Source organism: Dama dama, chromosome 12, assembly GCF_033118175.1.
Source record: "Dama dama isolate Ldn47 chromosome 12, ASM3311817v1, whole genome shotgun sequence".
Taxonomy (NCBI): domain Eukaryota; kingdom Metazoa; phylum Chordata; class Mammalia; order Artiodactyla; family Cervidae; genus Dama; species Dama dama.
Genome location: NC_083692.1, coordinates 56,406,766 through 56,428,827, shown reverse-complemented (window position 1 = coordinate 56,428,827; position 22,062 = coordinate 56,406,766). Strand labels below are relative to the sequence as shown.

Genomic DNA, 22,062 nt, shown 5'->3' with positions numbered 1-22,062 from the left:
TTTAGCAAGATAATCCTTACTTTTCCTCTCAATAGAGATGGTACGAAACCCGGCATCAACTTTGACAAAAGATTTAGTTTGTTCGTAAGTGCCAATTCCTCACCATCAGAGACCTGTTCACAGACCTGCTTGAGGGAAGGTTCCGTGTCCTATCTGTGTACACAGGGCATCTATAGACCAAGACTGGCAAATTAAGTATCCAATAAATGTTTGAGATTTGACTGGAGGGATGAATGGGTAAAATTAAAATTAACATCACCGACTTTTTTACTGGCAACCGTTACAGCCACCAACACCAGAGGGCTTAAGAGGTTCTTTTTAGGATGGCGATCTCCAATGTCACTATTGTACACATAAGAAAGCTCTCTCGTTCTAAGTTATCTTGAAGGCGACTGGCAGAAATACCCTGTAATGGGAAGTTGTGCTGGCCCTATGAGTTGTGTTTTCCCTATGAGAAGGGAAAACCAAAACCGAACTCCTTCTCTTGCCACGCCTAACCATCTTTACTAGGTTCCAAACACATCCCATTTCACCGCAACGGAAACTCACTTCCGGCCTGACTAGGAAGTAAGAAAACTTCGACTGGAAGAGGCCCCCTCAAAAAAAAATAGAAGGGAGTCTCCGTGCAGATGCTCCTCCAATTTTAGAAATCAAGATCTTCTTTCCCCTACCTCTTCAGGATTCATCTTTAGCTTATCCAGGCGCTAAGGCAATTAGCGGCGGGTAAGAGACCGTTACCTCCCACCATCAACCACCCCGCCAGCGTCAGAGACTACAGGTTCCATAATGCAGCTCGCCGTCTTCCAAAGAAAACGCCCATGTGTCCCAGCACACAACGCGCCTCACGTGCCTCCAAGAAATTTTTTTTTTCCTCTTGCCCCGCCGAAACCGAGCAAAGCATACTGGGGCTTGTAGTCCTTGCGCCTCCTTTCCCTAGGTCCTCTGCGACAATCCGTCAGGTCCCGCCTATTATCTGCTCCCCTGGACATTTAGGCTTCTGTAGCAGCAGTAGCAGTGGCCCATGTGAAGACCAGGAAGTTGATAACTCGCGAAGCTCGCTACTGAGAGACGGTGGCTCGGATGGGACAGTCTCCAGGGATGGCGGAACGTAAGGATGGAGCGGGTGTCCGGACTGCTCTCCTGGACGCTGAGCAGATTCCTGTGGCTCTCGGGTCTCTCTGAGCGGGGAGCTGCCCGGCAGCCCCGGATCATGGAAGAGAAAGCGCTAGAAGTTTATGGTAATTAATTTTGTCCAGGGCACCATTTGGTTGTGAACGTGGAGGCGGGGGTAACGAGGGCCTCACCTGAGGGTTTGGAGTGTGAACTCGGGTGTTTTGCTATATCTCCTCGGCAAGAGTAGGAAGCTTTTTGTCCTGAGTCTTAAATCACGCGGGCATGTGGGTCTTCCTTAAGACGTAGGCTCTTGCTAAATCCCGAGCAAGCCGAGTCTGGGTTATTTCCCATGTGTGCCCCATGTTCTAGTGGCCATCTCAAGACTTCTGGGCAGAGGCGTTTAAGATGCTTGATTAGGAAGCAGAACTGGCCTAATTGCCGCACTTGAGCCTCCTTCCTTCTTATCCCTAACCCTGGACACACACTCCTCTTTCCACCATTGAGGATACTGCCTGGCCCAAGGTCACAGCCAATCTCTTCTGCAGAGGCAGTAGGCAAGAGGTCCCACGAGCCCGGCCGTGAACTTAGAGTTCTTTAAGACACCCACGCGTGGAGTGCGAAAGAATACACACGTACATATAACACACATAGTTTTTATGTGTATATTGAACATAGAATATTCTCAATTCAACCCCTGGAACCATCTTCATTGTACAGATGAGGAAACAGAGGTTTAGGGAGGTTAAACAACTACCCGGAGGCCACTCTGCCCATAAGGAAGCAGCAAAAACCAAAGCTCCTCTGTTTCCTAACTTGGTGCACTTTTCACCACTTTACGATTGCTTTATGACTTGCTTTTTTGCACTTATTAGTATTGTTTTTGAAACTACAAAGACTGGATCTAACTAGTGCTCAGAGATTCTTGCTAACCCTAACCCAGGGTAAAAGTCTAACCACAAGAATGCAAATAATGCAGGTAAGGATTATAGGCCAGTAGAAGAAGCCAGGGATGTTAAAGAACTTTGGCACTACTCTGGTTTACCTCTTGCTAGGTTAGGACTTAACCTTAGTCAGGTGACCGGTATGAGTGGAATGATTTCCCCAAAGCAGTTAGACAGATTCCTGTCCTTTCGGGTCTCCGTCTCCAGCATCTAGGGACAACAGGGCACTGGGGCTACAACTTTGGAAGAGGGAGATTTCTTGTCCTCACACTTACCTTGAAGGGGGCCTTTATACACAAAAATAGAATTTTTAAAAATTACGTGCAGTACAAGTACCTGTATGAGAGATCCAGGCAGAGAGGAAAGCGTCAGTAATCTCTGACTAGGGGATCTGGAAGGACTTTAAAGAGAAGGGGTCACTTGAATTGGGCCTTGAAGCATTAAGATCTGGGCCTATAAAGGGTACACGGCTTACTAAGCAGAGGGAAGAAGCAAGATTATAGAGGTAAGAAAATAACTTGTTTAGGGGATGGCAGGCAGGGCTACAGGATAGGGTTTGTGGTTAAAGGTGGAGGTGTGGTCAACAATTATTTTACAGAGCAGGTTGGAATTGGATCCTGAAGGTTTAAACATAAAGGAAAAATTTAATATCAGTGCAAAGCCAGTAGAAGAATTTTAGTCAAGGGAGTAATATGAGGAGAGCAACATTGCTTTCTTTCTAAAAAAAATTAATCCAGATCACTGGAACAGTAGAGAAGTTGAATAAGGGGTGAGATTTAATTTCAGAGTCATTTAACATAGAAACAATATAATACAGCTTGTGTATGTGAGCCTTACAGGGAAAAAGGCCTTGGATGAGGGGGAACTACCTCCTTTTAAGAAAACTTGTTTCCCTGAGCCCCACGTTTCACAAGTCTTGCAAAGTTTCTTTTTCCTGCCTCCATTCTCAAATTCTGTTTCTAATCAAATGATAAGCTCAGGAGTTGCTGGGGAGAAAGTAGAGCTTGATTGATTTGTTTTTCCCAGCAGGATTTCTGATTATAAGAGTGCTGTAAATAGTAGAAGGAAACCTCAGGCCTGAGAGCATCAAGCTTGTCCTTTGTGAACTCCTGCTTTTTTCTACATCACTATTTCTTATTCTCCTTTTTCATCTTCTTCTACAACCTCAGAGTAAGAAGGAAGCCTTTTCCTCTGCAGTGCCAACCTAGCCTCCCACATCTTTGATCTCATTCATTCCTGTTTATTTTACCAGCCTCCTTCTTTTTTTTTTTTTGGCTTTTTTATTTTTTTTTATTTTTTTTTTTATTAGTTGGAGGCCAATCATTTCACAACATTTCAGTGGGTTTTGTCATACATTGATATGAATCAGCCATGGATTTACACGCATTCCCCATCCCGATCCCCGTTCCCACCTCCCTCTCCATCCGATTCCCCCGGGTCCTCCCAGTGCACCAGGCTCGAGCACTTGTCTCATGCATCCCACCTGGGCTGGTGATCTGTTTCACCATAGATAGTATACATGCTGTTCTTTTGAAATATCCCACCCTCATATTCTCCCACAGAGTTCAAAAGTCTGTTCTGTATTTCTGTGTCTCTTTTTCTGTTTTGCATATAGGGTTATCATTACCATCTTTCTAAATTCCATATATATGTGTTAGTATGCTGTAATGTTCTTTATCTTTCTGGCTTACTTCACTCTGTATAAGGGGCTCCAGCTTCATCCATCTCATTAGGACTGGTTCAAATGAATTCTTTTTAATGGCTGAGTAATATTCCATGGTGTATATGTACCACAGCTTCGCAAGGCCGGCGGACCCCGCCCCGCCCCCTCGCGGGAAACGGGGGGGGGGGGGGGGGGGGGGGCGCCGGGGGCCTCCCACTTATTCTATACCTCTCATGTCTCTTCACCGTGCCAGACTAGAGTCAAGCTCAACAGGGTCTTCTTTCCCCACTGATTCCGCCAAGCCCGTTCCCTTGGCTGTGGTTTCGCTGGATAGTAGGTAGGGACAGTGGGAATCTCGTTCATCCATTCATGCGCGTCACTAATTAGATGACGAGGCATTTGGCTACCTTAAGAGAGTCATAGTTACTCCCACCGTTTACCCGCGCTTCATTGAATTTCTTCACTTTGACATTCAGAGCACTGGGCAGAAATCACATCGCGTCAACACCCGCCATGGGCCTTCGCGACAGCCTCCTTCTTAAAATTCAGTGTCCCTTCCTCTATTTGGGTTGTAAAAATATACTCGTTTCCCTTATCCTTGTCACTGTTCTAGCTTTTTTAAAACCCACTGCCTTTTGCCCTTTCCTCCTTCCCTTTCAAAGTCCTGGGATTATGTTTTCAGTTCTTTGTCACGTCCCCTTTTGCGAGCTGGCCTCTGCCTTCACCTCTACTGAAAGTGCTTTCTTGCAGGTGACCTCCTGACTAATAAATCAGAGACCTGGTTTAGTTCTCATTAACCTGAAGTTTTCAGCAGCATTTGATGTTAATAACCATCCCCTCTTTCCTTCTTTACTGCTTTTTGCTTTGCTTCCTTCTGATCCCCAAATTAGGTGCTTCCTACAGATCTATCCTTGGGTCTCTTTCCTTTCACGTTTGTGGTTCTCCAACCTGGCTGCACATAAGAATAACCTGAGGGATTTTTTTTTAAGTCTCAGTGGCCAAGTCCTCCTATGAATCAGTTAAATCAGAATCCTGGGGAGGGCTCAGACACCAGATTTTGTTTTGTTTTGTTTGTTTTTGAAGCATTCCTAGTGATTCCCTTGTTTGGCAAAGGTTAAAAACCATGGTTATGCTCACTGTTGTTTGTGAATCCCATGTGTTCAGCAGCCACTCTAGCTTTGGTTCTCTTAAAACTTATGCTACAATTCAGTGTTGCTGGAATGTTCATTGGTTTGCCCCTTAAGCACCTCAAAATGATTACATGTGAGATTTTATCCACTTGTCTTAGTTCCCACCCAAATTTCTTCCTTTTTTTCTCTCTTCCTTTTTTTTTTTTTCTCATTCTATCTTGGTTCTTCCAGGCAGTTAGATTTACAATCTAAGTCATCTTCCTTTTCTCTCTTTCCTTGTCTTCTATGTCCAAACAATTGTCGGAGTCTGCCTTTGAAATTACTGCAATGTCTGTCTTCTTTCTGTGACTATGGTCATGTCCCTGTTTTAGGCTTGGCTTTTTCATCCGGTATCCCTGGCTCTGCTCTTTAGTGTGAGTCTACCAACTCGTGAATGAGTTACCAGCTGACAGTGTAACGCTGGTTACACTGTAACAGGCCTTTGTTCAGAGCCTCTTGAATAGCTATTCTATTGCCTGTAGCTGACTTTAAAAGACCCTTAATGGGCTGGCCTAAACTCTTAACTTCTTCACTTAATGCTCAGTTCCTGGCGAACTGAACTTGTTCATTTGGAAATGCTCCAAAATGTTACACATTTTTAAAAATAATTCAGATTGCACTTCCATATCCTGAAACTAAATTATTTCTTCCTCTTGAGCTTGTGTAACACTTTTCTATTTGCATATTCTCTGTGCAGAATTAGATCCAAGAAACTGGACATGAGGTACTAATAATCCACGAAAATGATTTTCTCAAAAGGAAGTTTCTGTCAGAAATCTGGGGAGTGGCTGTAGTATTTGCTCAAACAAATAGAAGTCAGTGTTTGGATTAAGACTGGCAAAATCAATTGTATTTAGAATATCCATGTTTTAACATAATACCTTGTTTCTGATGATTCTTTAGATTTGATTCGAACCATCCGGGACCCAGAGAAGCCCAATACTTTAGAAGAACTGGAAGTGGTAACGGAAAGTTGTGTGGAGGTTCAAGAGATAAATGAAGATGACTATTTGGTTATTATAAGGTTCACGCCAACAGTACCTCATTGCTCTTTGGCGACTCTTATTGGTAAGGTTTTAGATAAAGATATTTATACGTTGATAGTGAATTTTTCTAGCTGATACTGACCCACAGTAACAATTAGCATCATGGATCATACTTTATGGTTTACAAAATGTTTTCAGTAGTTCTCACAATCAACATATGAGTCAGTATTAGGTTTATTTTACAGATGAGGAACCTGAGGCTGAGGGAGTTTAAGGGCCTTGCTCAGCGTCATATAGCCAGGAAATGATGAAGTTGAGGCTCAACCCTAGGTCTCCTGACTTGAAGTGTGTTTTTTCTTTAGCTACACCATGCTGCTTCTCTACAATTAATGGAGGCTGGGTATGGGCCATCTTCTCTCCTCAGATCTGGAGATTGGAATGGGTCTTGTCAGATGAGCACTGTGCCCTCAGCATCTTCTCCTTTTAGGTGCTCTCTTGGCTTCTGTGTTGCATGGGCGGAGGTCCTGGTGGGAGGGTGTTTTTTCAGGTGCTTTTCTTTTTGAGAGGTTGCATTCCCAATACTTGAATTAGTTAGCAGTGAGATATACAGTCAATATCTTTGAATGTATATTTTGTGAAAAAAAGACGAAGTTTATTTCAAACCAAATCTTGATCAGTGGGGAACCAGTTAAATAATCAGTGATGGTGTTTATCAACAATGAAATACTATGAAGTTATCAAAAAAATGAAGAAACTCTCCATATACTAATATGGAAAGATCTCTATGACATACTGTTAGGAAATAAAAGCAAGTATAACATTCCTACATTTGTGTAAAAAAAAGGTAAAAATATATATTTACATTTGGTTGCATATCATAAAGAAGACGTAAAAGAATAGCTGAGATGGGGTGGGCATTAGTGATGGTGAGAACTGGTCAGATAGGGGATAGGGTCTGTGGGAGACTTTATACCTTTTTGTTTTTTTAAGTTTTTGAACACTGAGACTGTATTATCTATTTGAAAATAGACAAATTTATAAAAAGGCTTGGAAAGGTAAATATTTTATTATTGTTCCCACTATTGTTGTGAGTTCTGTCTTTTCTCTTCTCACTTGTACCTGGGATCCCTCAATTAGTGGTTTCCAGCATATGGGCCACATCTTGAGGGACTAGAAGGTCTGTGAATCTGTAGATGCTATTGTGGGTATAAAACTCCAACACTAGAAAAAGCATTGTTGAATGTGTATTTTTTTTGCCATTGGACAATTTCTGAGTCAACAGATACCGGTAACAGATTTCAGAAAGTAATATTTATATTGTTTCTTAAATTATGAAACACAATTATAACAAATTTGTTGGTAATAATTTTGAAATTCCACAAATGCATAAAGAAGAAAATCTCAAAAAGTTAGCATTTGAAAGTGTGCTCCAGGCTAAAATTCCAACTCTGTTAGTTCTTTCACTTTGTGGCTTTGGGCAAGTTACATAACCCTTCTGAGCCTATCTCCTTATCTGTAAAAATAGTGATAATGAGGGTAACTGGAATCTGGTAGACTACAGTCCATAGGGTCGCAAAGAGTCAGGACTGAAGTGACTTAGTGCACGCATGCACACGCGCGTGCACACACACACTGAATTGTAGGGGTTAAGTAATAGAAAGCATGAAATAGATGAGAAATGTTTTTTAGTTCTCCTTAAATATTATTCTTTAGTTATATGGTTATATAGGAACATGGTAATCACATTGATATATCAGTTTTGTAACCATACGGACTACTTCTAGCCTCCACAATTATAAATAAACTATAGTGAAAAACTTTACACATAAATATTTTTATTTATCTCTAATTATTGGTTCAGGATAAATTCCTGTAAGTGGAATTATTGGGTCATACGGTCGAAATATTTTTAAGCCTCTGGGTAAACATTAGTAAGTCCTTATTAAAAAGTTCATACTAGGAGTTCCCTGGCAGTCCAGGAAGTTAGGACTCTGCGCTCTCACTGAAGATGGGACACTGCAGAGGGTTTGGAACCGTTTACCTCAGATTGGGACTTGAACCCATGTGCCAGGACTCATGGCCAGAACCCACGGTCTTCCAGCTGAGATCACACTCCTGGTTTCAGGACCTAATAAAGCTCAGGTTCTTGATGTCTCATTGCAGAAAGAATTCATTAAGAGACAAAGTGATAGGTAAGAAGTGGATTTATTTAGAGAGAAACACACTCAACAGACAGAGTGTGGGCCATTTCGGAAAGCAAGAGCAGCTGTGGTAGAAACACTCCACAGACAACAGTGTGGGCCAATGCAGAGGGTAAATGTGGCCTTGAAATGTGGTGTGGCTAGTTTTTATGGGCTGGGTAATTTCATAGGCTAATGAGTGGGAGGGTTACTCCAACTATTTTGGGGAAAGAGTGGAAATTTCTAGGAATTAGGCCACTGCCCACTTTTTGGTCATTTATATGTCAGCCTTGGAGCTGTCATGGCGCCTCTGGGTGTGTATCTTCAGTATACAGGGTCACGGGTCTAGTCGAAGTTGACTTGTCTGCCATCTTGGACCCATTTAATTCTAATTAATAAACTAATTGTGTGCTTGGGCTATGTCATTCTTTCAAAGGTTGTGCTCTGCCCGCTTCCCTCCTGTTTCAGGTTCTGTCCCTAGTCAGGGAACTAAGATCCCACAATCTGGGCTGTGTGGCCAAAAAAAGAAAAGAAAAGAAAATTCATTCTCTTTGACCTAAGAAGTAAGGAACTAGTTTCCTAGGAGAAGATAGTAGCAGGTACAAAACACATAGGGTAAATTTATAATAATAAATCTTGAAAGAAACTATAGTATCTATTAATAAGGATATGATATAAGATAATCCAATTTCTTAATTTCTATTGAAAATGAATGTAATCAAGGAATTAAAGTATCTGTGTGAGAAGTGTATGAAAAAGCTTGAATGATAAGTTGAATTTTTATTATGATTGCAGTTATTTTAAAACAAATGTATGTGGATAAAGATTGAGAGAGCACATGAAATAAAAATAACTGTAAAGATGTCAAGATTAGTTTATGGTTGATATTTCAGTTCTGTACACTTCTTGAAAAGAGTTTTGTCACTTTTTTGGCCCTTTTGATATGGGTTTCAGTTGAGACCCTTGGCTTTTTGGAGGGTTGCCTAGTAATGTATCATGGTAACTGTGTTCAAGCAACATGATTGGAAAACTCGACAAAGAGAGTCATCTTTCTGTCTGATGCATTAGAAGGCTTTTCCTATGAGCAGGTAATGCTGTTGCAAGAAAGAGTGGGTCTTGAGAGGATGGTCACATCCCAGGTCACATCTGAGTCCCTGGGACAGCCACCAAGTATGGGTTCTTAGCTTCATGCAGCAAAGAATTCAAGAGTGAGCAAGCCATTAATAAAGTGAAAGAAGGCTCATTCAAGGAGGAAACACACTCCATGGACAGAGTGTGGGCCACCTCCAGAATGCAAGAGAGGCACCAAGGGTATAGGGGTAGTCAGTTTTTATAGATGTGGGTAATTTCATAGGCTCCTGAATGGGAGGAGTAGTCCAGCTATTTTGGGGGAACCATTGAGGATTTTTGTGAATTGGGCCACCACCCACTTCTTGACCTTTATGGTTAGCCTTGGAGCTGTCAGAATGCCTGTGGGTGTGTCATATAGCTTGCTGATGGCTTATAATGAGTCAATACTAAAGCTCAAGGTCTGGTGGAAATCAACTTGTCCACCATCTTGTATCTGTTTGGTTCTAATCAGTTTATGTCGCGTCCTCAGGCTAAGTCATTCTTTTAAAGGTTGTGCCTTGCCCTCTTCCTGTCTAGTACTAAACAGAGAAAGACACCTGAGTAAGAGTTCCACTCTGACTACTTAGGTTGTCTCCTACTCAGTTACCCTGGTATGTAATTCCAAAGACAAGGAAGATGCAAAGAGGGTGAGTAGGTATGCTCTTGGGTGGCCTCAGTCTGCAGCAGCTTACAGTGGGGCTTCAGTTCCTGGTCAGAGATTGAAGCCAGTGAAAGCACTGAATTCTAGTCACTGAACCAGTGGTCAGTGACAAGGCCCAAAGCTTTGCAGAGAAGAATTCCCACAAAGACAGAAAGTAGTGAAACAAGTGAAGTGTTTATTAGGAAAAAAAGAATGCAGTATGTGTGGATAGACACACGGGCAGACTCAGAGTCATGCCCTAGTGGTAGTTTGAATACTTTTATGGGGCATTTCTTCCAGGTTTCCTTTGACCAGTCGTCTTGCTTGCCAGGTTCTGAGTCAATATTTGGTATGTCTCAGGGTCCTCTCATTTGTGCATGTACATCTTTTAACCAGGATGGATTCTAGCAAAGAGGCCTTTGACTGTGAGGTGATGCCCCCTCTCTTCTGACCTCCAAGGAGCCTTTCTGTCATATGTAGTCAGGGAAGTCTCCTTTAAGATTGAGGAATATGTGGTCTTTTATCTCTTAGCTTCCCTGATAACTCAGTTGGTAAAGAATCCGCCTGCAATGCAGGAGATCCCAGTTCGATTCCTGGGTCGGGAAGATACCCTGAAGAAGGGGCAGGCTACCCACTCCGGTATTCTTGGGCTTTCCTTGTGACTCAGTTGATAAAGAATTGCCTGCAGTGTGGGAGACCTGGGTTCGATCCCTGGGTTGGGAACATCCCCTGGAGAAGGGAAAGGCTACCCACTCCAGTATTCTGGCCTGGAGAATTCCATGGACTATATAGTCGCAAAGAGTCGCAAAGAGTCATGGACAGGACTGAGTGACTTGACTTTCACTTTCTTATCACTTAACTCGGCAGAGCCCAGCCTCCTCCCCTCCATTGTCCTGCTATTTTTGTCTTGAGAGTTTCAGAACAAACTCCAGCTGTTTGCTCCCAGGGCCCATCTGTCTCCTGCCTCAGGTTAGGGCAGAAAAACCACTTGATAATCTTTCACAAGAAGGCAGGAGATGAAGGCCATAGGATTTGGAATCTAAATTTAACTTCTAGCTCCTTCCACTTGTTAGCTATGTGATGTTGAACAAATCACTTATCTTAGTTCCTGACTGTAAGATGAAAATGATAAAACAGTAATAGCTAACATTTATTGGATACTTAATTATGTGTCAACTACTGTTTTAAGCATAAAAATATAGTTACTCCTCATATGTAATAACCTTATACTTAGTTGTGCTATTATAATACTTAATGAAAACAGATAATGAAACTGAAATTCAGAGAGGTTAAGTAACTTGCCTGGGCTGATTCATATCAATGTATGACAAAACCCAAAAAAGAAATAAACCCCTGGTCGAGGAAAAAAATAAAATAAAATACTTATTTGACTGTAAAAAAAAAAAAGTAACTTGCCTGGTGTCACATAGCTAGTGTGTAATGGAGCCAGTTTTGAACCCAGAGTATCTATTTCAGTATTCTCTACTGCCTATCTTGAGAATTCTGATATTCAAGGAAGTGCTTTGTGAATTGTAAAACAGTTAATTGTTTTTGGGTAAAATACCTACCTGAAACCATTCATCTCAGATTGGGACTTGACTGAGACTCCAGCCCAGCCAAAATCCTGCCTGGGACTTGAAGCCACATGGCCAGGACTCTAACCTAACCAAAACCCAGTTTGGAACTAGAACCCAAGTGGCCAGGACTTGAACCCAGCCAAAATCCATGGTCTTCCAATTGAGATCACATACCTGGTTTCAATACCTAATGAAATGCAGGTTCTTGATGTCTCATCACAGAAAGAATTCAATAAGAGACAAAGTTATAGGTAGGAAATGGATTTATTTAGAGAGAAACATACTCCACAAATAGTGTGGGCCATCTCAGAAGGCAAGAGTGGCCTTGGGAGAAGCATGTGCCACACACAAGAATGTGTGCTGTTGTGGAGGGTGAGTGTGGCCTTGAATCTGGTGTAGTTAGCTTTTATAGATAGGGTAAGATTGCTGGGAGAAATATCAATAACCTCAGGTAGGCAGATGACACCAGCTTAATGGCAGAAAGCAAAGAGGAACTAAAGAGCCTCTTGATGAAGGTGAAAGAGGAGAGCGAAAAACCTGCCTTAAAATTTAGCATTCAAAAAACTAAGATCATGGCATCCAGTCCCATCACTTCATGGCAAATAGATGAGGAAAAAATGGAAATAGTGACAGACTTTATTTTCTTGGGCTCCAAAATCATTGTGGATAGTGATTGTAGCCGTGAAATTAAAAGACACTTGCTCCCTTGGAAGAAAAGCTTTGACAAACTTAGACAGCATATTAAAAAGCAGAGATATCACTTTGCCAACAAAAGTCCGTATAGTCAAAGCTATGGTTTTTCCAATAGTCATGTGTGGATGTGAGAGCTGGACCATAAAGGAGGCTGAGCACCAAAGAAGTGATGCTTTCGATCTGTGGTGCTAGAGAAGTTGAGGGTCCCTTAACAAGGAGATCAAACCAGTCAACCCTAAAGGAAATCAACCCTGAATATTCATTGGAAGGACTGATGCTGATGCTGAAGCTGAAGCTCCAATACTTTGGCCATGTGACACAAAGAGTTGACTCATTGGAAAAGACCCTCATGCTGGGAAAGATTGAGGGCAGAAGGGAGTGACAGAGGATGAGATGGTTGGATGGCATCACTGACTCAATGGACATGAGTTTGAGCAAACTAAGGGAGATAGTGAAGGACAATGAAGCCTGCATGCTACAGTCCATGGGGTCCCAAAGAGTCAGATATGACTTAGCAACTGGACAACAGCAGCAACAAAAGTTTATGTTGTAGTAAGCCAGAAAGATAAAGAACATTACAGCATACTAACACATATATATGGAATTTAGAAAGATGGTAACGATAACCCTATATGCAAAACAGAAAAAGAGACACAGAAATACAGAACAGACTTTTGAACTCTGTGGGAGAATGTGAGGGTGGGATATTTGAAAAGAACAGCATGTGTACTATCTATGGTGAAACAGATCACCAGCCCAGGTGGGATGCATGAGACAAGTGCTCGGGCCTGGTGCACTGGGAAGACCCAGAGGAATCGGGTGGAGAGGGAGGTGGGAGGGGGGATCGGGATGGGGAATACGTGTAAATCTATGGCTGATTCATATCAATGTATGACAAAACCCACTGAAAATAAATAAATAAATAAATAAATAAATAAATAACTTGGACATGAAAAAAAAAAAAAAAAGTTTATGTTGTGTCCTTGGGCTGTATCATTCTTTCAGAGGTTGTGCCCTGCCACCTTCCCTCCTGTTCTAGTTACTAGAACATATGAGGATGCTCAAGTAACAGGGACACAAGGTAGGAGCAGAGTGAGGTGAACCCTCTAGACAAACTTTAAGGCAGATAGATACTCTAAAGGGAGACCCTTCTTAAGGAAATTATATATTTTCTTTAGAGTTCCCTAATATCTGTTATGGAATTACTATGTTGTAGGCTCTAAGGAAGACACAGGCTCATTGTAGCTCATCTAATCTTTTTTCCTTTCCTGGAATTTTTATAATGATTCTGTTAGAAAACCTGATGGTACTTAGAAAATCAAAAACAAATTAATTTAATACCTCCCCAAGATGATTTGGTGTTTTGTTATTGTTTATTTTTAGTTAACCCAAATATTAAGAAAATGTTCTTTATAACAAGCCCTTATATGTTATTTGAGAGAGGAAATAAATTGCTCCAAATAAAAACCTGCAAAGCCAGGAAACTAGAAATTCATTCTGATTCTTATTTTCAGAAAACTCACTACTGAAATACTTTCTCTTCATAAAAAGAGCAGTTTGATTTGTCTTCTCTGTCTAGGGGTTTGCGTGTATGCATGCTAAGTCACTTCAGTTGTTTCCAACTCTTTGCGACCCTATGGACTGTAGCCCTCTTGGCTCCTCTGTCCATGGGATGCTCCAGGCAAGAAAACAGTAGTCGGTTGCCATGCCCTCCTTCAGGGGATCTTCCCGACCTAGGAATCAAACCCCAGTCTCTTACGTCTTCTGCATTGGCAGGTGCATTCTTTACCACTAGTTCCACCAGGGAAACCCATCTAGGGATGTAGATTTAGTTAAAATTGTATTCCTTATTTTGTGGTGGGGAAGAAGTAAAACATTGGCACTGAGGCTCTGTTCCAAGGTGACTTAATTTCTCTTAGAAGACTCAACTAGAAGAAAAAAAATTATTGAAATACAACTTGGTATTGGGGCAATAAACTGAACTTCAGAGGAGCTTGTTTGGAGCAAACAACTGTATTTGTATCTTGCAGGCATAGAGGATTCTAAATTTGAGAGTGCTTTAAAAAGTGGCTGTTACTTAGTTTTAAGTTTTTGCGTGGCCTGACCTGTTATAAGCATTCCAAAGTTTAATGAATCAGTTGATCTTTGATGGAAGGCGAATTGATGTAGCAGAAAGGATCTGGATTTTGCAGTGGTTTGGGTTCTAATCCCAGCTCGGTCACTAGACTAGCTCTTTGATCTTCAGCAAGTTAAATTGTGACCTTGGTTTCATAATTTGTAGAATGGGGTTGATAATACCTGGCTCAGTGGATTATCATGAGGAATTTTTAAGGTTGTGCTTATATGTTAAAGATGCTAGCTAAAGGCACCAGCCTCAAAGGAGGCCTACAATGGATTGAGTCTAAGCTGTTTTCAGCTACTGTTTTGTATGGAGATGCCTACACATAGCTGCATCCTTTTTCAAAAACCAATAAGAGAAATAATTGATGCGTTTTTTTCCCCCCTCCACAGGGCTGTGCTTAAGAGTAAAACTTCAGCAGTGTTTACCGTTTAAACATAAGGTAAGGAATGTATTTTTTGTTGTTGTTTTATAACAGCATTGTTGAGATTTGATGCACATATCATACAACCACTATTTAAAGTGTAGAATTTAATGGTTTTTGGTATATTCACAGAATTGTGCAGCCATCACTACCATTACTTTAGAACATTTTCATTATCCCAGTAAAAACCCCATATCAACTCATATCAATTAGCAGTCACTACCCATTTTTCCCAAACCTCCCATCCCTCGAAGTGGAATGTTAGTCACTCAGTCGTGTCTGACTCTTTGTGACCCCATGGACTGTAGCTCCCCAGTCTCCTCTGTCCATGGAATTCTCTAAGCAAGAATACTGGAGTGGATTGCCATTCCCTTCTCCAGGGCATCTTTCCGACCCAGGGGTTGAACTCGGGTCTCCTGCATTGCAGATTCTTTACCATCTGAGCTACCTGGGAAGGCTATTCCTAGGCAACCACTAATGTACTTTTGTCTGTATAGATCTGACTATTCTGGATGTTTCATTTAAATGGAATCATACAATTTGTGAGCATCAGGATCTTTTCCAATGAGTCAGTTCTTTGCATCAGGTGACCAAAGTATCAGAGCTTCAGCTTCAGCATCAGTCCTTCCAATGAATATTCAGAACTGATTTCCTTTAGGATTGACTGGTTGGATCCCCTTTCAGTCCAAGGGACTCTCAAGAGTCTTCTCCAGCACCACAGTTCAAAAGCATCAATTCTTCGGCGCTCAGCTTTCTTTATGGTCCAACTCTCATATCCATACATGACTACTGGAAAGATCATAGCTTTGACTAGACAGACATTTGTCAGTAAAGTAATGTCTGTGCTTTTTAATATGCTGTCTAGGTTTGTCATAACTTTTTTTCCAAGGAGCCGATGTCTTTTTAAGTTCACGGCTGCAGTCACCATCTGCAGTGATTTTGGAGCCCAAGAAAATAAAATCTGTTGACTGTTTCCATTGTTTCCTCATCTGTTTGCCATGGAGTGATGGAACTGGATGCCATGATCTTAGTTTTTTGAATGTTGAATTTTAAGGCAGGTGTTTTGCTCTCCTGTTTCACCTTCATCAAGAGGCTCTTTACTTCCTCTTCACTTTCTGCCATTAGGCTGGTGTAATCTGCTTATCTGAGGTTATTGATATTTCTCCCTGCAATCTTGATTCCGGCTTATGCTTCATCCAGCCTGGCATTTCACAAATTTCCCTAAATTACCAAAGTAAATGAGTATATGGGGTCTCCCAGGTAGCTCAGTGGTAAAGAATGCGCCTGCCAATGCAGGAGATGTGGGTTTGATCCTTGGGTCAGGAAGAACTCCTTCTCCAGAAGGAAATGGCAACCCACTCCAGCCTTCTTGCCTGGGAAGTCCCTTGGACAGAGGGGCCTGGTGGGCTATGACTCTACAATCTATGGCGTCGTAAAAGTCAAACATAACTTAGTGACTAAACAGCAACACCAACAAATGAATATAGATTGATTTTATATTACCTCCTTTGTTGTTCACAATAAGACTTACTGTTAATGACATTGACGGGATTTATATGGTGTTTTGTATTTTAAAGAAAACTGATCAAGATGGTCTCTAAGGTCTCTTATAGCCATAATAGGTTATGATTTTTCCCCATCATGAAAAACATTTGTCTCAGTAGTGAATAAGTATGTGAGAATTAGATCAGGTGCTCCAATGTTCCCTGAAGAGTAGACAAATATCATATAGCATGATTTAATTACCACAATATTTGCAATAATTTTGTGGGTTTGTCTTAAAAACTCTGGTTCTTGGAGGTTAGCTCATTTGAGCAAGTGAGTGCAGCGGGACCCAGAGGGATAGCTTAACCAGTGGTGTACTTGAAAATAAATTTATCAAGATAATAGTAAATGAGAAAATGATGATACTGAAAACTCTATATTGTGAACCCATTTTTATAAAATATGCAATAAAAATAAATTTCCAGCCTTGGTGGGTATGTGTGTTGTGAAAAATTACGTGGGTATAGAGAAAAATATGGAAGAAAGTACACAAGATTAAAGTGACTTTCTTTTGGGGTGGGGCAGGGAGTAAGTTTAGATACCGATTTGGGAGGAAAAGGCAGAGTACAGGGGAGAGATTTTGGAGCAAAACATGTATGAGATCTCATCTGTGTAAAATCGTAGGTTTGTGTTTATAAAAAAATAATGAGAATACCCCCTGTAGACTCTCCCCATGTGACCAAAAAAAAAAAAAAAAAAAAAAAAATCCTTGTAACTTAAGCCTTCATTTTAGCAAAGAGTGTGAAGATGTGTCCCAAGTCTTTGATGTTGGAAACAGGACTGGACTTTCATCTCTAGGCTCTGGAGTTCATTGTGTATTCCACCTCACTCATCTAAATGTTTTGCTTTCAATGTATTTTTTTCCTAGTTGGAAATCTACATTTCTGAAGGAACCCACTCAACAGAGGAAGATAGTAAGTGAATTTTGAACCATTATTAGAAAACAGCTTTATATAGTACTTTATCTTGGATATTAGGTTCTTCCACCAGCCAAGCATCTACTGGGTCATTTGCAAGAGTACAAAATTAGCTACTAGCTTTTCCTTGAGAAGAAAGTAATTTTTTCAGTGGAATGCTGGGTGAACTAGAATTAAGCCCTGTGGATATTGACTGGTTTAGTCCAGGGGCCACACATCTGTAAAAAATGTGCACCTCTGGCAGCCTTGACGTACAGACTCTGAGGAGAGCTTGCCTCTTTTCTTTGGTGGCAAGAGAGAGAGCTGTATGTTTGAAACTGAAATGAAAGGTCCAGAGAATAAAGCGTTAGGGAATCTCAGGGTAGGGGTTGTCTTTGTGAGTTTGGATTAATGTATTATATTGAATTTTTTTTTTTTTTGGCCATATTCTGTGGCATGTGGGATCTTAGTTCCCCGACCAGGGGTTGAACTACAGCGCCCCCTGCAGTGCAAGCATGGAGTCTTCCTGGGTTAATGTATTAAAATGGGAGTAAAGAACACCCCCCCTTTTTTTTTGAGAAGCTTTTTTTATATAAAGACTCTCTGGCCTACAGAGAGAAACAAGGTGGCAACCACTTAAAAACAGCAGAGATGGAATTCAGGAAAAGCAAAACTGAAATTACAGGAAATTTTTTTTTCTCTTTAAGTCTTCCTTTCAAAACTTACAAATATTTAGCCAACATCTGCATTAAGTTTTCAAGGAGTTGAATTCTGTTTTAACAAACTAATAAAAATATTATCTGTTGCTGTATATTGACAGAGTTATGCTAACTTGTGTGTGTGTGTTTTGTAGTCAACAAGCAGATAAATGACAAAGAGCGAGTGGCGGCTGCCATGGAGAACCCCAGCTTACGGGAAATCGTGGAACAGTGTGTCCTGGAACCTGACTGATAGCTGTTTTAGAGCCACTGAAGTATAATCATTTGATATATTTGTTTAAAGTCTTTGTAAAATGTAAAAGATTCATGTTTAATACATAGGTGATTTGTACCTCAGAGCATTTTTTTAAATGATGATTTCCAAGCAAGATTTAATTATAAGGTAGTACCTAGTTTGTTCAATGTCTTAACATCTCAGGATTTGTAACCCTTAAATAATCAGACACAAATATTTTCTAGTTACTGTGTGTAAGATGAGTTGCTATTTTTCTGATGCCCATTCTGATGCTTTTCATGTGAAAATATTTACTGTGCCCAAGTGTATTCAATTTAAACCATTACTCTGTAAAATAAATAAAACAGAGATGATTCTTGTACACACATTAGAATGTTTTTATTTAATTGTTAATCTCAGTGTAAACACTCAAAGATACTTCCAAACCTTTATTTTCTGATTATTATGTAGAATCAGAGATAGGAGAGCTAAGGCTTCCCTGGTGGTCTCGTGGTCAAGAATTCCTCTGCCAACACAGGGACACAGGTTCGATCCCTGGTCTGGGAAGATTCCACATGCCATGGACCAACTAAGCCAGTGTTCTGCAACTACTGAAGCCCACACTCTTAGAGCGAGTGCTCCATAACAGGAGAAGCCAGGGCAATGAGAAGCCTGCACCCTGCAGTGAAGAGTAGCCCCTGCTCGCGGCCACTCGAGAAAGCCCATGTGCAGCAATAAAGACCCAGCACAGCCATGAATGAATGAATGAGTGAATGAGTCAGTTAATATTTTAAACATTTATTTCAAAAAAAAAAAAGAACCAAAACGAGCCCTTAAGATCAGGCCTGGGCCCTGCTTTCCTTCAAGAAGAATTCTGGATACATTTATAAATAAGAAACAAATGGGAAGAGGGCCAGAACTGCTCGAGGTTTCAAGCCTGAAGCAAGCTCAAGTTAGCAAAGAGCTGATGCCATTTTTTTTAAAAATAACATTATTTGGCTTTTGTTTTTTAAGACTTTTTTTCTTAATGTGGACATGTTTCAAGTCTTTATTGAATTTGTTGCAGTATTGCTTCTGTGTTATGTTCTGGCTGTTCGGTTACAAAGCATGTGGGACCTTAGCTCGCTGACCAGTGAGCGAACCTGCACCCCCTGTGTTGGAAGCTGCTGCTGCTGTTAAGCTTCAGTCGTGTCTGACTCTGTGCGACCCCATGGACTGCAGCCTACCAGGCTCCTCCGTGCATGGGATTTTCCAGGCAAGAGTACTGGAGTGGGTTGCCATTGCTTTCTCCATGTATTGGAAGACAAAGTCTTAACCCACGGACCACCAGGGAAGTCCCAAGTTTGTAGTTTTGACTATTAGATGTGACTAGATACTTCAGTGCCATGAGATTGCATGGTTAAAAGTGATAGGATGGCATACTCAGACAGAAGTCATATGTCTGTCCCAGTCTTCACCATGGGCAGAGAAAGATCAGGCCTTCTCAACAAAGTTTCAAAGGATTGTTGTTGTTTAGTCTCCAAGTTGTGTCCAACTCTTTTGCAACCCCATGGACTGTAGCTCACCAGGCTCCTCTGTCCATGGGATTTTCCAGGCAAGCATACTGGAGTGGGTTACCACTTCCTCCTCCAGAAGATCTTCCCGACCCAGGGATTGAAGGCTTGTCTCCTGCATCAGTGGGCAGAATCTTTACCACTGAGCCTCCAGGGAAGACGTCAAAGGATTAATGGGGGTGGGGGACAAAAATAAAACCAGTTCTGACACAACATCCTTTACAGAAATCCTGTTGAAACAATCTTGGCTTCTGCTGAGGCTCTGCACTGTGGGACGGTCACAGCAGAGCTTTATCCCCATGATGTTGAGATGATTAAAAGTTGCTGCTGTCAGAGAAACCACTGACATTGTGGCATCAGTGCACCAGATTTGTGGAAATTTCACTGTCGATTCTTGATCTTTTGCTGTGAAAGTTCTCACTGGCTCCTCTCTTTCTTCCAGATCTTTAAAAATCTGTCACCCAGCATACATAAATATTAGTAATATTGCTGATTTTTAGTCATTATTGTAATCACTTCTTTCTAAATTACAAAGCCAGAGACTTCCCTGTTGGTCCAGTGATTAAGACTCTGCACTTCCACTGCAAGGGGTGCAGGTTCAATTCCTGGTCAGGGAACTAGCTCCCACATGCCTCAGGGTACGGTCAAATAAATAAATAAATTACAAATCCACCAGGAAAGGTCCTTAGGACCAACGCTAAGTTTCCAGTTTCATGGTATTCTGGGATCCAAGGCAAGAGCTAATAGTACCTAGTGTATACCCTGTCCCATATTCTGCCACCGCTTGCATACATGTGCACACAAACATGCTTCTTGACCAGCTGTCAGCTTCTGAAAGAAGTGACAAGCTTCTGAGTGGGCTCTGGGGCTCATGGACCAGAGTCAAATACATATTGATACCCAAGTACTGACCAAGTACTTGATGGTCTGGGAACCCCAGGAAGCCTTATCTAGGGCTTCCAGAGTAGGGCTCTTTCTGTCTTCTTTTAATGAGACCCTGATATATAAAACTCTCATTGTCAGTTTCAGGTGGCTGGGGTTGGTTGAAATCAGAGGTCCCTAGTGTATGCTCTCACCAATTCATGTGCTTACTCAGCGGTGCTCTCATCCGCAGATATTTAGTGAGCACTTTTTAAGTTTCAGGCACTGTCCTAAATGCTCAGGATTCAGAGATGGATCAGCCACTGTCTGTCCTCCTAGAGTTCGTACTATTGACTCTTGCCTTTGATCCCTCTCCCTTGCAGGCAGTGAGTGATGCCAACTGTCTTGTCTAGTGTCTGACCTTGTCCTAGCTAGGTAGGTATGGAGGCTGGTCAACCAGAACCAAAGACAAGATCATCCCCCTAAGGAACTGCCTGACAAGGAAACCACTGATGATACAGCCAGAAGTGAGTCTCTGCTGCAGGCACCCCCATCCTGCTGCCCTGCTGCACTTCAAAGTGAGCTGTAACTCTCTGCTACTGTCAGAATGTGATCTTTTTTATCTGTGCTATTTTGTGTGACTCACTCCAACAACAGTGTCCGAGATGGGGTCTCTAGTGGTCCCAAGTCCCATGTCTAAGCCCTGGCTGCCAGGGAGGTGAGAGAATGGAGCATATGACCTGTATGAGGAGTCTGGCTATCTCCAGCAAGACTTGCATGGTAGGAATTGCCCAACTACATCAAGAAGATTAATTTAGTCCAATAACTAATGTCCACTTCAGTTCAGTCGCTCAGTCGTGTCCAACTCTTTGCGACCCCATGAACTGCAGCACACCAGGCCTCCCTATCCATCACCAACTGCTGGAGTCTACCCAAACTCATTCCATTGAGTTGGTGATGCCATCCAACCATCTCATCCTCTGTCGTCCCCTTCTCTTCCTGCCCTCAAACTTTCCAGCATGAGGGTCTTTGCAAGTGAGTCAGCTCTTTGCATCAGGTAGCCAAAGTATTGGAGTTTCAGCTTCAACATCAGTCCTTCCAATGAACACCCAGGACTAATCTGTTGGATCTCCTTGCAGTCCAAGAGACTCTCAAGAGTCTTCTCCAACACCACAGTTCAAAAGCATCAATTATTCGGCACTCAGCTTTCTTTATAGTTCAACTCTCACATCCATACATGACCACTGGAAAAACCATAGCCTTGACTAGACGGACCTTTGTTCACAAAGTAATGTCTCTGCTTTTTTAATATGTTGTCTGGGTTGGTCATAACTTTCCTTCCAAGGAGTAAGCGTCTTTTAACTTCATGGCTGCAGTCACCACCTGCAGTGATTTTGGAGCCCAGAAAAATAAAGTCAGCCACTGTTTCCATTGTTTCCCCATCTATTTGCCATGAAGTGATGGGACCAGATGCCATGATCTTAGTTTTCTGAATGTTGAGCTTTAAGCCGAGTTTTTCACTCTCCTGTTTCACTTTCATCAAGAGGCTCTTTAGTTCTTCTTCACTTTCTGCCATAAGGGTGGTGTCATCTGCACATCTGAGGTTATTGATATTTCTCCCAGCAATCTTGATTCCAGCTTGTGCTTCCTCCAGCCCAG

The 22,062-nt window shown here is 41.7% G+C and overlaps 1 protein-coding gene across 1 annotated transcript; it reads left to right on the top strand.

Annotated features, from left to right (window-relative positions):
* The first annotated feature begins 960 nt into the window (after positions 1-960).
* On the top strand, positions 961-18,377 carry LOC133066345 (cytosolic iron-sulfur assembly component 2A). The gene is made up of 5 exons (XM_061157337.1): positions 961-1,238; positions 5,790-5,954; positions 14,584-14,633; positions 17,029-17,074; positions 17,910-18,377. Exons 1-5 carry the CDS (start codon positions 1,115-1,117, stop codon positions 18,005-18,007), a joined length of 483 nt encoding a protein of 160 aa, XP_061013320.1. The 5' UTR covers positions 961-1,114; the 3' UTR covers positions 18,008-18,377.
* The last annotated feature ends 3,685 nt before the right edge of the window (positions 18,378-22,062 follow it).